The sequence below is a fragment of the Centroberyx gerrardi genome, chromosome 5, assembly GCF_048128805.1.
Source record: "Centroberyx gerrardi isolate f3 chromosome 5, fCenGer3.hap1.cur.20231027, whole genome shotgun sequence".
NCBI classification, from domain to species: domain Eukaryota; kingdom Metazoa; phylum Chordata; class Actinopteri; order Beryciformes; family Berycidae; genus Centroberyx; species Centroberyx gerrardi.
Genome location: NC_136001.1, coordinates 21,437,732 through 21,452,182, shown reverse-complemented (window position 1 = coordinate 21,452,182; position 14,451 = coordinate 21,437,732). Strand labels below are relative to the sequence as shown.

Here is a 14,451-nt window from a genome sequence, read left to right as displayed (position 1 = left end):
CTACGGCCTCAGAAATGAAAACAAGTGATGTTTTATTGTGTTTTAGGTGTACTTTTGAACTGTACTGTTGTCAACGAAAACATTTACAACACTGTGTAAATGTGTAAATGGACTTAAATGGTAAACAGTAGTGGTCTGAGTAAGGAGATAGACGATCTTGTTAAGATTGGCAAAAAAGCTTTATAACACTTGCATGCTCCTTTTATCTAATGTTTTAAGGATAGTGATGTAAAGGCAATCACTTGTTATGTACAGTATATTAGCATTACTTGACTCAATAAAATGATTGAATCACTCCAATTCTTTCGCTACACTTTTGCTGTTATTCTTTCTGCCTTTTCTTCCCCACTGTATCTCTGTTTATCTCTGTTTCTGTCACTTTCCTCTTCCTTCCCCAGGCCACAGGACTCTGTTTGTGGGGGTGCGAATGCCCAGGCAGAGCCATCGTCACCATAAGACCCATGGCTCTCGCCACCGCAAGAGAGACAGAAGGGCAGGGAGCATCGCAACACAGCCAAGCGAGGGAAGTGATACTGCCACATCCTCTCATGGTAAGACACACACACACAGACACACACAGAGTGCATCTTAAACCCTAAACCCCTTTCTACAGGCTGCTCCTTTGTTGACAGGATCATCTTTCAGTATTCAAATTCAGTATTTTTCAGGTGCATGTACTCATATACTCATTCATTAGTCACAAAAACAGTAGCGAAAAGCATGAATCACTAAAACAAATGCATGCACAAATGCACATGCACAGATATACGCATGCATGCACACAGACACAAACACTCATGCACACATAGGTCAATTACTGGTCATCGGTTTAGCACTACGATTTAGTAATGAGGTTCAATCCAACAGCTAAAACACTATCAGAGATAATAATATACTTGGTTATGGCTCAGTGTTGTATGTGTGTGCATGCTTGTACTTCCATGCATCTCCCAGAGAAGGGTAGTGGTTGTTAAACAAAGCCTATCGATACTGTGGGCAACTCTTTAAACACACACACACACAGAGTTGTGTCCAGCACTCCAGGCTAAAATTGACAAGCCCACTAATTAGCTACCGATGAGCAAAAACTAGTCATCGTATTGCATGTGTCTATGCATGTGCAGGTGTGCGCTTGCCTGAGCGAGTTATCTTTGTATGAATCTCAACTCAGTAGCCATTTGAAAGGCATCGGATGAGAAAACGTGTTGTGTTTGAAAAATCCTCCCTGAAACAAGGTTCACCTCTCCTCCCTCCCCCTCTCCTGTCCAGACACGCCGTCCCAGCGGGTCCAGTTCATTCTGGGAACAGAGGAGGATGCTGAACATGTGGCCCATGAGCTGTTCACTGAGCTGGATGAGATCTGCGTGAAAGATGGCAAGGATGCTGAGTGGAAGGAAACAGCCAGGTCAGGATCTCATCTGGGAGCTGTTGGCAACAGCGCTTGGCAATAATGCTTCTGACAGAAAAGTAGCTCGACAGCTGTACTGTTATGAAGAGGGAATTGTACAAGCGGTAGTTACATGATGCTTTATGCTTACAGGATCCATTTTTTGGTCCTTTTGCTCAAGGTAAAAAGCTCAATAGAGAGGAGTGACAAACACCATTGTGGTCTCCGTCATGCTGCAGGGATTTAAATCCCAATTGAATGTTTCCACACGCAAATATCGCCTCTATGTATTCTATTGTGTGGTCAACATTTAAGTCAAAGAAGCTTTCTCAAGAGGGTGTTTAGACGGTTTAAACCACACAATAAAAGATGTAGAGCTGATACGTGTTTGTGGGTTTAAAGCTCCCCAGTTCCTGTCTGCACTGAACCGAACTGAACTGCCTCTCTGTTTCACCATAATCTCTTGCTTCTCCTCCTCTTTATCCTGCAGGTGGCTGAAGTTTGAGGAGGATGTGGAGGATGGCGGGGAGAGGTGGAGTAAACCCTACGTTGCTACACTCTCCCTCCACAGCCTGTTCGAGCTGCGCAGCTGCCTCATCAATGGCAGCGTGCTGCTCGACATGCATGCTGACAGCATCGAAGAGATTGCAGGTTAGAATTCCTCTCGCTGGCATATAATACATCTAAGTACAGAGATCTTGAAAAAAAAATCATTACTGAAGTTGATCATTCAGTATCTCCAAAATACAGAGGATGCAGCTTATTATGTGTCCATCCAGGGGCTTAAGGTGTCGACTATCCTTTTATTAGAATTTGTTTGAATTTTGTGCTATCAATTATTTAAGAATAGGTGTCACTTTTTCAAACACATATCTGATTTTGGAATGGAACTCTTTAACTGAAGATGGGTAGTTTTGCTCTCTCTCTCTTTCCCTCACTCTTGATGAGTCATGATTCCTTGCCTCTGCTCTTGAGTAATATATTACATTCATTGATATAAAACAGGCTCTATATCTCGGCCTAGATGCCCCCTGGTGACGTGTTACAAATGGATTTATCCCCCTGTGAGATTAAACACACATACAGGCCTGAGGGGACCATTTCTGGTGGACACCGCACACACATACACACACACACACACACACACACACACACACACACACACACCCACACACACACACACACACACACACACACACACACACACACACAGGAAAGTCATCAGTCACAGAAAAGTCTGCTAAATTGACTAAGTACTTTCCTGTGATGTAAACATTGTATTGTCCTATGTGACAAAAACCCACCCATCTGATGCTGCAAGCAGATTAAAACAGATGCTTAGAGTTGTTTGCTAATATTGAGACAAAGTCTGACACAAACACGCATGCTCAGAATGACTCATAATCGCACATACACACACACACACACACACACACACACACACACCGTGGTTCAGTGCTGTCCACTGCACAGCTGCAGGGTCAGAATGTGACAGATGTACAGACTGAACAGCCTGGATGCTTCCTATCACTCTTCTTCTCGCCTCAGAACTCCTCTCTCCTCCATGTGGCTCCTGCCATCAGCACCTGCTGCCTGGACTCCCACTGCAAATGTACCGAGAGAGAAGAGAGAGAGAAAGGGAAAGGAAAATGTAAAGCCACTGGAAAAAAAAAAATTATTCATTTGTTTTCACCTCAATTTTTTTGAATGCTGAAATGTGTTTTTTTTTTTTTTTTTTTTCAATTTTGGGAAAAGAAACTAATTGAGTTATAACTTGTTAAATGCTAACATATCATATTTGTGGATCAAAACAACAACATTCCTTTCATTCAAAGTTTATGAATTATATAGATTAAATGTCTAAATTAAAGTTAAAGATTAAAGCAGTTCAATTCAAATTATGCTCTGGATGTTGCATCATTTTTTTTTGGATTGAAAGTTTTTGATTTTAGAAATTGGAAATTGAATTTTTGGGGGATTAATATATCCTAAATTCTATTGGGCTGTAACACACACAATTTCTGTGACAACATGACAAATATTATCGAGTGTATCTTTTCTCTATGTCACATTAAAATCTCCATATATTATATGTCACTAACACACTGTAAGATAATATATCAGAGGAAGCAGGGCTGTTTTCATAATATTAAATTAGAAACTTACTGTAACTCAATCCAATTCAAGCCTGTGATGTGTGAGCAGGTGCTGCATTAGATTTGATTTAATTTCAGACTCTTTTGTATGGTTTCCTTGTCACCATCCTTATTAACATGGCAGATTATACTGGCGCTGAGCTCAACACATTAGCATCGGCCTTGAGGTGTGCTCAGAATGACTGCCAGCACTGCAGTGTGTGTGTGTGTGTGTGTGTGTGTGTGTGTGTGTGTGTACACACAGAGGACAGGTTCAGCACCAAGGAGGAAAGTCTGATTGATTGTGTGGGAGGGAAGGTAGGAGAAAGGAGGGAAAGAACCAGTGCTGACTCAGCAAGTCAGACCAAAAAGACAGGAAAGGGAGAAGAAGAGAAGTGGTGAGAGATGAAGAGATGCAGATTATTTTCTACACTCACTGTATATGTTGGACTACACAGATATGATGATCAATGCTCGCAACACACACCTTCTGTTAAGTATTGACATGTGGTCCGTTTTGACACGTCAGGATGTGATCATTTTATATTTATTTCAAATACTGCAATGAAAGCAAGGAACAAGTATTCAAAGATCAAGGAGGTGTGGAGTAGGAGGAGCTGAAGCATTATTGAGGTTTCTGTTGCACTGAAACCTCAATACAGTTTAGTGATTATAAATGGATGTCAGTAATAATAATGATAATAATAATAAAAATAACTTTATTTGTATAGCTCTTTTCAATATTTACAAAGTGCTTTACGTACAATAAAACCCAAAGAGAAAGTGATGTAAAAGTACCACAATTAAATAAATAAAATGAATTTGAATAATAAAAATAAATAAAAATAATTAAAAAAACAGGAATAAAAGGTAATACAAGAGATAAACAGATACAAATAGAAAACAGAGATACAACTAAAAACAGATGGAACTTTACATAAAAGTGTGTGCCGAACCACTTGAAAGCCCAGACAATAGAGACTGTAATAAATAACTAAATAAGTAAAAAAACAAGTATGAAACGAGAAACACAATTACAAAATGAAGTATAAGGAGTGATTCACATAAAAGCCTTTCTATAGAAGTGTGTTTTTAGAAGGGATTTAAAAGATGATTTAGGTAGCCTAACTTCCTCAGGCAGGTCATTCCAAAGTCCAGGGGCTCTAAAGTGCTGGTCAAGGCGGCAAAATATATAGAGTAATAATGTGTGTGTACATATGTGTGCGTGTGTGTGTGTTGCAGACATGGTGTTGGACCACCAGGAGGCGTCCCATGAGCTGGATGACAGTGTGAGGGTGAGGGTGCGCGAGGCCCTGCTGAAGAGACACCACCACCAGAACGAGAAGAAGAAGAACAACCTCATCCCCATGGTGCGCTCCCTCGCCGAGGGAACCCGCAAGCAGTCTGAGCCCCATCTGACAGGTGGGTTACCCGGGGAGAGAGGAAGACAGTGGCTGGCTATGGCATCAGATTTTTTTTTTTTTTACAGATAATTATTGGTATGAATCTAAATAATGTGGGAGAAGCAACCTTCTAGATCTCTCTATTGAATTAACTTAAAGGAATTAGTCAATAAAATCCTGCAAACTTTAGTTGACTTGAGTAGACTTCTTTCATTAGAGGCAGTTCTATTTATTCCTTTCTATTTCTAGAAAGGAATGTCTTTATTAGATTGATGAATGGGGAAAGACAAGGACTGGAGGAAGTGAGTATCACAGGATGAGAGGAATAAAAGACAGACTGTTAGATACTAAGAGACTGGAAGGCAGCCACACAAAGTATCAGACAGACAGTAACCAGACAGGCAGACAGACAGATGGAAAAGCATGGTCTCTACAGTGACATTGAATTCTTTCACGGACAGACTGCCAAAAATCAATAGACTTGTTCCCAAGCAAATGGTAGATCTATCGGCAGGCTAAGGATTACTGCCTTCATAGATCGTTCATTCGCTTGGCACTCGGCCAGCCAATAAATCGGATATGTACTGACTCTGCTTTCGCGCACGCACACACACACACACACACACACACACACACACACACACACACACACACACACACACTCCTTTCTGTCTAGCAGGGTCAGCCACATCTCCCCAGCCTCCCCCAGTCAACCCAGAGGTGAAGAATGGTGTTGGTCAGGACAGCGCTCAAGTGGACCTCAGCAAGGTAAACAAGCAGGCTGTGGAACTTGAGCTTGGCAGATCAGTGTGTTTTACTCATCAGTGTATGGCATTTTTCAGTGCACTTTATTTATGTGTATGTATCCGTGTGTGTGTGTGTGTGTGTGTGTGTAGAGAGAGACAGAGACAGAGACAGAGAGAGAGAGACTTTATACTGAGTCTAGTGAATCACTGCTAGAATAAAAGGATTATTTTATCAGTCAGAAAGATGTGAAGATCACGATTGAAAAGAAGAGAAGAGAAAGAGTCACTGATCGTAGAGTGAACTGATCATAGAAAGGCTGATATTTCATTAACAAGCATTTAAGCTTTACCAAACATTAACCTATCATATCAGTGTCCACTTCTGTTACAAGAACACATCTCACAGTCGCAATATAAGGTCCTTTGGTTTTGGTGGTATTACTGTAAGCTACATGGTGTAGCTGTAGCACCCCACTAAGATCAATAATCAATGGATGGTGCGCTGTCAATCAACAACTAGGTCACATAGTGCCCCCTGGGGAGCATCAGGGGAACTACCTTTTGTTTAAAGCACTTTCCCATCACTCTGCAAGATTTTAACAGGATGACATCATTGGACACAGAAAAAGGCTTCCATTTAGCCATTAACTTTCATCAAGAGATATGGAATATATCCCTCCATCCCTCCATCCCTCCTTATCCCTCCATTTTGATATCGCTAACACCAAAAGGCTACTTAGGTTGTCTGAGGCTAAGCTGAACCCGTAGTGACAGAGCATTATGTACAACTCAAAGATGGAAGGCATTTCTGTTTGCTCTGTCAACCAGAGTGTCAACTTTGAAGTTACAGGGTGCTGGTGTGTGGGGGGGTTTGGGTTTATATGGGTAAAAGATAACTGCTATTGTAGGTGATTACTAATATCAACAATATTAATATTCTCAATAGTTGATACTGGCCTCTCCCTTGTCTTGCCAGGTGGACATGCACTTCATGAAGAAGATCCCAGAGGGTGCGGAGGCCTCCAATGTGCTGGTGGGAGAGCTGGACTTCCTGGAGAGGCCCATCGTGGCCTTTGTCCGCCTTTCCCCTGCTGTGCTGCTCACTGGACTCACTGAGGTCCCAATACCTACCAGGTAGAGGGCCACTCTTCTCTATAAATAGGTGTTTCCAAAAGACATAAACAATGACATGCTTTAGTTAAGAAATAAAATGATGTGAATGCAGTAATCCAGTTATGATTTACATGCTTAAAATCATCTGCTGACAAATCTCAGATTCCTCTTCATTCTCCTCGGCCCGGATGGAAAGGCTCAGCAATACCACGAAATTGGACGCTCCATGGCAACTATCATGACTGATGAGGTAAGCAGTTCAAATCAGACATGAACCTCTCTAAGACAGACACAGCTCCAGTGTAGTTAAGCTTGTTTCCTCTTCCATCCTCTGGATCAGATCTTCCATGATGTAGCATACAAGGCAAAGGACCGCAGTGACCTGCTGGCTGGGATAGATGAGTTCCTGGACCAGGTGACTGTCCTGCCACCAGGGGAGTGGGACCCTTCCATCCGAATCGAGCCCCCCAAGAATGTCCCCTCTCAGGTACCCCCATCAGTTGGGATTTATAGATGTTCACTTGGTACAGTAACTGATCCAAGCGATGTGGGTGTCTAGGAAATAGTTATTGTAGTTTCTGAATGGTTGTTGGCTATTCCTGGCCTTTGTGATTGGTTGTGTGTAGGAGAAGAGGAAGATGCCAGGAGTTCCCAATGGCACAGCCTGCCAAGTGGAGGAAGAGCTGCATGCTGAGCACCATGGGCCAGAGCTGCAGAGAACTGGGAGGTAGGCTGTAATTTGCAAGCCTATTTACCAATGCACAGGATCTGATGTTGCATTCCTTTGTGCCATAATACAAGGTGAGCATTCATACAGAAGCCCAGTTCAGACGTCAAAAGAATGATGTACTAACCTACAAATGATGACTATTGAGGACACCAGGCTAAGCCATCATAAATCTACAGGACCATCAGACAGGCAGCACCATTCACCAGCCACCTAATCTAAATGTTACAGTGTTGAGTGTGTGAGTGTTGGTACGTCATGGAGCTTATCAAGTGGGCACCTCCAATCACAGATATTTTGTTGAATTCGGCCCACAACACCGCCAGAATGTTCAACAGTGGGACTCCAAGCCATTTCTTAACATACGAGCTAACCAGCCTCTCGAACTACTCTCCCTTTTATATACGTAGATATCTCATATACTGTCAAGGGCCACATAAGCCGAGGCAACAGACCAAATTGTAGGCACCACAGCTGTACCTTGCCTGCCCTCAATGCCTCTGACTACTTCCTGCCTTATCTCCTGAATCTGCCCCTTGTCATTTAGGGTTGCATCATACCACCTTCCTAAGCTTTTGACAGGCTTCTCTAAACTGTTGGAATTGCTTCCTCATCTATGTAGAATCTTCTGTTTGCCAGTTTTCCCTTGACAACAGAGATGCTCCTAAGACTTACTTGGCTTTACTTTCATCCTAGCCCAATTTAGGTTATCATTTAATTTGTTCAGCAACATTTTGGTACAAGGCACTGTAGCTGTAGTATATAAACTATATAGCATCTGTCCCCACATGCACCCATAGACACTCACAAACTTAATGTGCATACGGGATATCACCCTTTCTCTTCACCAACCTGTTCTCTAATCTCACCCACCTCTCCTCTTTCCATTATGTGCTGTGGTCAGGTTATTCGGTGGTCTGATACTGGACATCAAAAGGAAGGCTCCATTCTATCTGGGGGACTTTAAGGATGGTCTGAGCCTACAGTGTGTGGCCTCCTTCCTCTTTCTGTACTGTGCCTGCATGTCCCCTGTCATCACCTTTGGAGGGCTGCTGGGGGAGGCAACCGAGGGACGCATCGTAAGACCACAGACACACTTGCGTACACACCACGCTCACACAGTGCCAATAGACTACTATATATATATATATGTGTATGCACATATTGACTTTGTGATCTATACAAACTAGTGTGCAAAAAAAGGGTTTAGAATTATGATCATTATGCCTAGAGAACAGAGACATTGTAGAAGTTGCTGAATATACAAAACAAGTCCCACTCACTGTATTCCTATCATGTGTCCTAGAGTGCCATTGAGTCTTTACTGGGTGCGTCTATGACTGGGGTGGCCTACTCTCTGTTTGCTGGCCAGCCCCTCACCATTCTGGGCAGCACAGGCCCTGTGCTTGTTTTTGAGAAGATCCTCTTCAAGTTCTGCAAGTAAGGGGCCCATTACAATCTCCTCTCTGTGACATTTTCATTATCACACTCTGAGCTTTCTTTTACTGACCAGTTATGTCCCTCCTGACCGGCCTTTATTGCTTCCCTTTTTGCTCCTCTCCTCTCCTCTCCTCTCCTCTCCTCTCCTCTCCTCTCCTCTCCTCTCCTCTCCTAGGGACTATGACCTTTCCTATCTGTCTCTGAGGACTTGCATCGGCCTGTGGACCAGCCTGCTATGTCTGTTGTTGGTTGCCACAGATGCCAGTTCTCTGGTCTGCTACATCACAAGATTCACAGAGGAGGCCTTTGCTGCCCTCATCTGCCTGATCTTCATCTACGAGGCCCTGGAGAAGCTCTGCCACCTGGGAGAAATCTACCCCATCAACACACACAGTGACCTGGACAAACTCACGTTGGCATAGTGAGCAACACAATGTTCACTCTGTATTAACAGGGTTCATCCTAGCTTTCACCTGCATGTTTTTCATTGCCCCTGTAGGACTTTTTCATCTCTGCGGCTAGTGAGATAAGCTTTATTCCCCTCTCTCTGCCCTCCTCCTGTGCATGGTTTTTCACCAAGAAAGTGTAGCTGCCAATCTCTCTCTGTTGGTCTCTCCTCACTGAGTGGTTTTGCCTTTGTTCTCTCTCCATCCCTGCTCTCCTCTAATAGCTTTTAAGTCACACCCCTGCAGTTCTCTCCATGTTTTGATCTATTTGAAATAATAAAAGCATGTGAGCTCACAATTTCTCAGTCAGCCACCATACAGTGATTTGTTCCATGTCGTGCTGCTTCTCCTTTTCTCTCACTTTCTGTGTGTGTGTGTGTTTCTCTCTCTCTCTCTCTCTCTCTCTCTCTCTCTCTCTCTCTCTCTGTATATGTGTAGCTGTAGGTGTGCAGAGCCTGATAACCCCAGTAATAAAACCTTAGAACTGTGGAATCAGAAAAACATCACAGCCTCTGCCGTACCGTGGGCCAACCTTACCGTCAAGGTAATGTAACCATGCGCATACATAAACACACACACACACACATACACACGCTTAATGTCAAAGTAACATTCACATGATAGCACACGCTGCATTTGCACCAGTGTTTGCTTTTGTTAACATTCAACTAACCCCCTCACCTTCCCTTCAGCAGATAACCTTTCTTAAGCGCCTTTGCAAACAGTGACAAGGACTTTAAATCAATCGAACCTTTCACTGCCGTGTGTGTTACTGAGCACAATGAAGGCAGGCTAGTCTAGTTTCTCCTGTGCTATCTAGTTTTGACTTTCTGCCCTTTAGACTGTTTCCTGTCTGCCAGTGATTTCCAAACACTGTCTGTTGCTCTATTTTCTCCCTTTCTGTCTATTTTGTGTCATCTGAGGTAAATGTGTGCTAATGTAAACTACGTAAATCTCTACAGGAGTGCATCAGTCTGCAGGGCCACTTTGTAGGGACAGCATGTGGCCACCATGGCCCCTACACCCCAGACGTTCTCTTCTGGTCTACCATCTTGTTCTTCGCTACCTTCTTCATGTCTGCCTTCCTCAAACAATTCAAGACTAGTCGTTATTTCCCCACCAAGGTAATCAACCAGCATCACAGCAGGCTAAGGTAGGGTTTGTAATACCGTCCAGGTCATTGTCATCTATTACTGTCCAGGTGCGGTCCATGATCAGCGACTTTGCGGTCTTCCTGACTATTGTCGTCATGGTTTTGCTTGACTATGCCATTGGAGTACCCTCCCAGAAGCTGAAGGTGCCCAGCAAATTCCAGGTATACAGGAGATATGGGTCTTGTGGGTCTCGGTATAGAAGTCCACAGGGTTACGATTGTGTCACAACCTCACTCCTCTGCTATGTGTTCCTCCAGCCTACCAGAGATGACAGGGGTTGGCTGATTAACCCAATAGGGCGCAACCCGTGGTGGACAGTCCTGGCAGCCTCTATTCCTGCTCTTCTCTGCACCATCCTCATCTTTATGGACCAACAGATCACTGCTGTCATCATTAACCGCAAAGAGCACAAACTACTGGTCAGAGCAAACAACGAAACAGTATTTCTTTCTAGCTTCTGTACGACTCTGTTTGACCTTGTTCTTTGTGTGATATACTGTATTTCTGCACTGTTACCTCCTGGTGCAGAACGTGCCTCAGTTCTGCTCGTATCTGACCCTGTCTCCGTTTTGCAGAAGGGCTGTGGGTACCACCTGGACCTGCTGATGGTGGGGGTGATGCTGGCTGTGTGCTCCATCATGGGCCTGCCCTGGTTCGTAGCGGCCACTGTCCTGTCCATCTCCCACGTCAACAGCCTGAAGCTGGAGTCGGAGAGCTCGGCCCCAGGGGAGCAGCCTCGCTTCCTGGGCATCAGAGAACAGAGGCTCACTGGCCTGCTCATATTCCTGCTCATGGGCTGCTCCGTATTCATGACTGGGGCCCTGCAGGTCAGTCCGACAAGCCACACAATGCTGCCCCCCTCTGGCTGGGACATGTACTAGTCAGTGGAATGGGAGCATGATGTGTGAAATATATTTTAGGACGAATTAGTAATGACTTTGAGTATATGACTATGTTTGCTTAAGCTTATTGATGTATGTTGTGTTTTCCAGTTCATTCCTATGCCGGTGTTGTATGGCGTTTTCCTTTACATGGGAGCCTCTTCATTAAAAGGCATCCAGGTACAATCTGCTACACATTAATCGAACATTATCTAATATGGTAAAGATTATTTAGTATGAAGACAAAGACCTCTATACAAGTTGATCTGAGCACAGCTATGTATGCTCTGTGCTGCTGCCCTGTTTTCAACTCGGACTGTATTCCTAATGTTTACCCCTGGTGGAAGCAGCTCAAATACACCAAGTCTCTAGTTATCTCTTGTGCTCTTGCCCTCTGCGCCTCCCCTCTTGCTATTTTGTGTGTCCTATTCCTCCTTCTCCTGATCTAATTAATTCCATTTCTATTCAATGAGCCCTGGCAGTTAATTGCCAGAAACATCAAACCAAATTTGTCTTTCATAATGTCTTCCTCTCTCTTGCCATATTCACCATCTGTTGCTCTCTGTCTCTCTCCACTCCACTCTCACTTATTAATTTCTGTCCTTACCCTCTGCGTCTCCTCTCTCTCTTTCCTTTTCTCTCTCTCCATCTCTTACACCCCCCTCTCCCCTCCCCCCTCCCCCCTCCACCCGCCGAACATACACCACCCCTGTCTCTTTCTGTTCCATCCTGTGTCTCAGTTCTTTGACCGTCTGAAGTTGTTTGGCATGCCGGCTAAGCACCAGCCAGACTTCATCTATCTGCGCCACGTCCCCCTGAGAAAGGTGCACCTGTTCACTGTCACCCAGCTCACCTGCCTGGTGCTGCTCTGGGTCATCAAGACCTCACCGGCCGCCATCGTCTTCCCCATGATGGTGAGCTGACATTTAACAAACACCCTCCTTAAATCAAACTGGGGTTTCATTTGGAGTTATTGTTCAAATGAAATTCCTGTTTGGTTTGTCATCACAAAAGACTTTCATGCAAACATACACATACATAAAATACAGTGGACTGCTAGGCCTATATAATGTGGCCTAGCAGTCAACATCTACTTACTTTCTGTGCTAATGTAGGCCTATAACACATGTACGATTACATAAAATACAGGCCATGCAATAATACAAAGCAAAAGACCTTGAAGCAGAAGCATGTCCTACCTTAATTTTAATTTTCAACAACCATTTTGTAGGCTTTGAATTTGAACCTGTTCATTTGAGCTAGAAAGACCGACTTTGGAGGGGGAGGTTTCAGCTGCGAGGCTTTTGTTTTATCCTCTAAAAATGAAAAAATAAATAATAACGTTACCTTTAATTGCTATCTCAGACCAACCCCCCACACACATGCACGCATACACCCACACATACACAATTATACACACAGACAATTATTATGGTCTCTCCATATCGAGGACATTTTCTCTTTTCATGTGCCTGCAGGTGCTGGCTCTGGTATTTATCCGTAAGCTGCTGGATTTGTGCTTCTCCAAGAGAGAGCTGAGTTACCTGGATGACTTAATGCCTGAATGGAAGAAAAAGAATCTCGATGATGCCTCCAAAAAGATCGAGGAGGTAGGCTGTGCGATCTTTAAATGTACTGGTGAACACATAAATAAAAGTCAAAGTATTAATCGTGTGTGTGTGTGTGTGTGTGTGTGTGTGTCGTAGGAGTCACAGGTTATGCTTGTAGGAGGGGATAAGACTACTGTTCAGATTCCCATGGAGAGCAGCAAGCCCACTCAGACCCTGAGAGCACATGACCCCAGGTAAGAACACACACCTACACACACCTACCACACATACACACACACACACACACACACACACACAGATGATTGCTCAGACTGGTAAGACAGTTTTCTGCTCTGTCTTTGTCTGTCTTTGTGCATGTCTGTCTTTTTCATATACAGGTGTGTGGTGCTGTGTGATTGTTAGGTTCTCAACTGCACCCTTCAATGAGTACTAACACGTTGAGAACTCCCCTTACGCCCCGTCCCGTCATCTCTGACCCCCTCTCTGACCCCACCCTCCTTTTCCTCTCCCCGCTCCTCAGGTGTGACCCCTCAGATATTAATATTTCTGATGAAATGTCTAAAACCACCGTGTGGAAATCCCTCAGCTCCAATCAAAAGGACACTCGTCCCGTGGCTGCTAAGAAGGCAAGGCCACACCCTCTCTCCACCCCCCCCCAACCCTCCCCCCCCCCCCCCCCCCGCCCTCAAACACCGCCGCCGCTACACACTGTGCTCCACTGACTCCACTGACGACTCATTCTCTCACCTTCGTGCTCTCCATCAGCTCATCACTGACTCGTAATTGTTCTTATTAAATGCCTATTAGTGAGGGTTGTCAAACTGTGTTCTCTGCTGCCTTAACTCTGGGTTTGTGTGTTTTACTCCGCAGGATTGAAGGGATAGAGTTCATAGACCAGTAAGGGATGTCTGCCATGGCTGTGAAACAACACACTTCACTAGGCAGCAGTCCTCACCCGCAGGACGCTGTGTTTCGGCTGCTACCACCGTCAGCCTCTTCAGTGCTTAGAGAAAAAAGTCTCTAAGATTCCTACCAGCTACCACTAACACACTCAGTACTGTCCATTTCACCCACAAACACATAGACAAAGACAAGGACACACACACACACACACAGCAGACTTTCTATTTTCCGTTGTTCATTTAGCTGGGCTATATGATGGGAGTGCAAATGCTCCTTTAAAAACAAACCAGGTTATTTTTATTAATCTCAGTAGCTCTGTCAGTCATTAGTCCGTACATTGAAAAAAGTCTCTTTTTATTTACTGTGCCATGAGTGTGTTCTTTTTTATAATAGTGATGGTATGGTCAATTATTTGCTAGATTTTAAAAAGTACATTGCTGGATCAGTAATATATAGACAAATCCATCTTTGGGCATAAAACTTTGTGTCAGTTTTGTGTATTGATGTAAACTGAAAACTGTACATGTTAGAAGACCTACTTCAGT

General features: G+C 44.0%; 1 protein-coding gene across 1 annotated transcript; it reads left to right on the top strand.

The window, feature by feature from the left end:
• Positions 1 to 404: 404 nt before the first annotated feature.
• slc4a8 (solute carrier family 4 member 8) lies at positions 405 to 13,786 on the top strand. The gene is made up of 24 exons (XM_071919393.2): positions 405 to 527; positions 1,270 to 1,405; positions 1,878 to 2,038; positions 4,765 to 4,948; positions 5,387 to 5,423; positions 5,625 to 5,693; positions 6,648 to 6,805; positions 6,947 to 7,034; positions 7,125 to 7,271; positions 7,411 to 7,511; positions 8,416 to 8,590; positions 8,818 to 8,951; positions 9,127 to 9,372; positions 9,836 to 9,941; positions 10,360 to 10,521; positions 10,599 to 10,712; positions 10,809 to 10,970; positions 11,127 to 11,378; positions 11,544 to 11,612; positions 12,173 to 12,346; positions 12,911 to 13,042; positions 13,139 to 13,236; positions 13,524 to 13,629; positions 13,769 to 13,786. The coding sequence occupies exons 1-24, from the start codon at positions 428 to 430 to the stop codon at positions 13,784 to 13,786; spliced, it is 3,129 nt and encodes a 1,042-aa protein (XP_071775494.1). The 5' UTR covers positions 405 to 427.
• Positions 13,787 to 14,451: the final 665 nt, after the last annotated feature.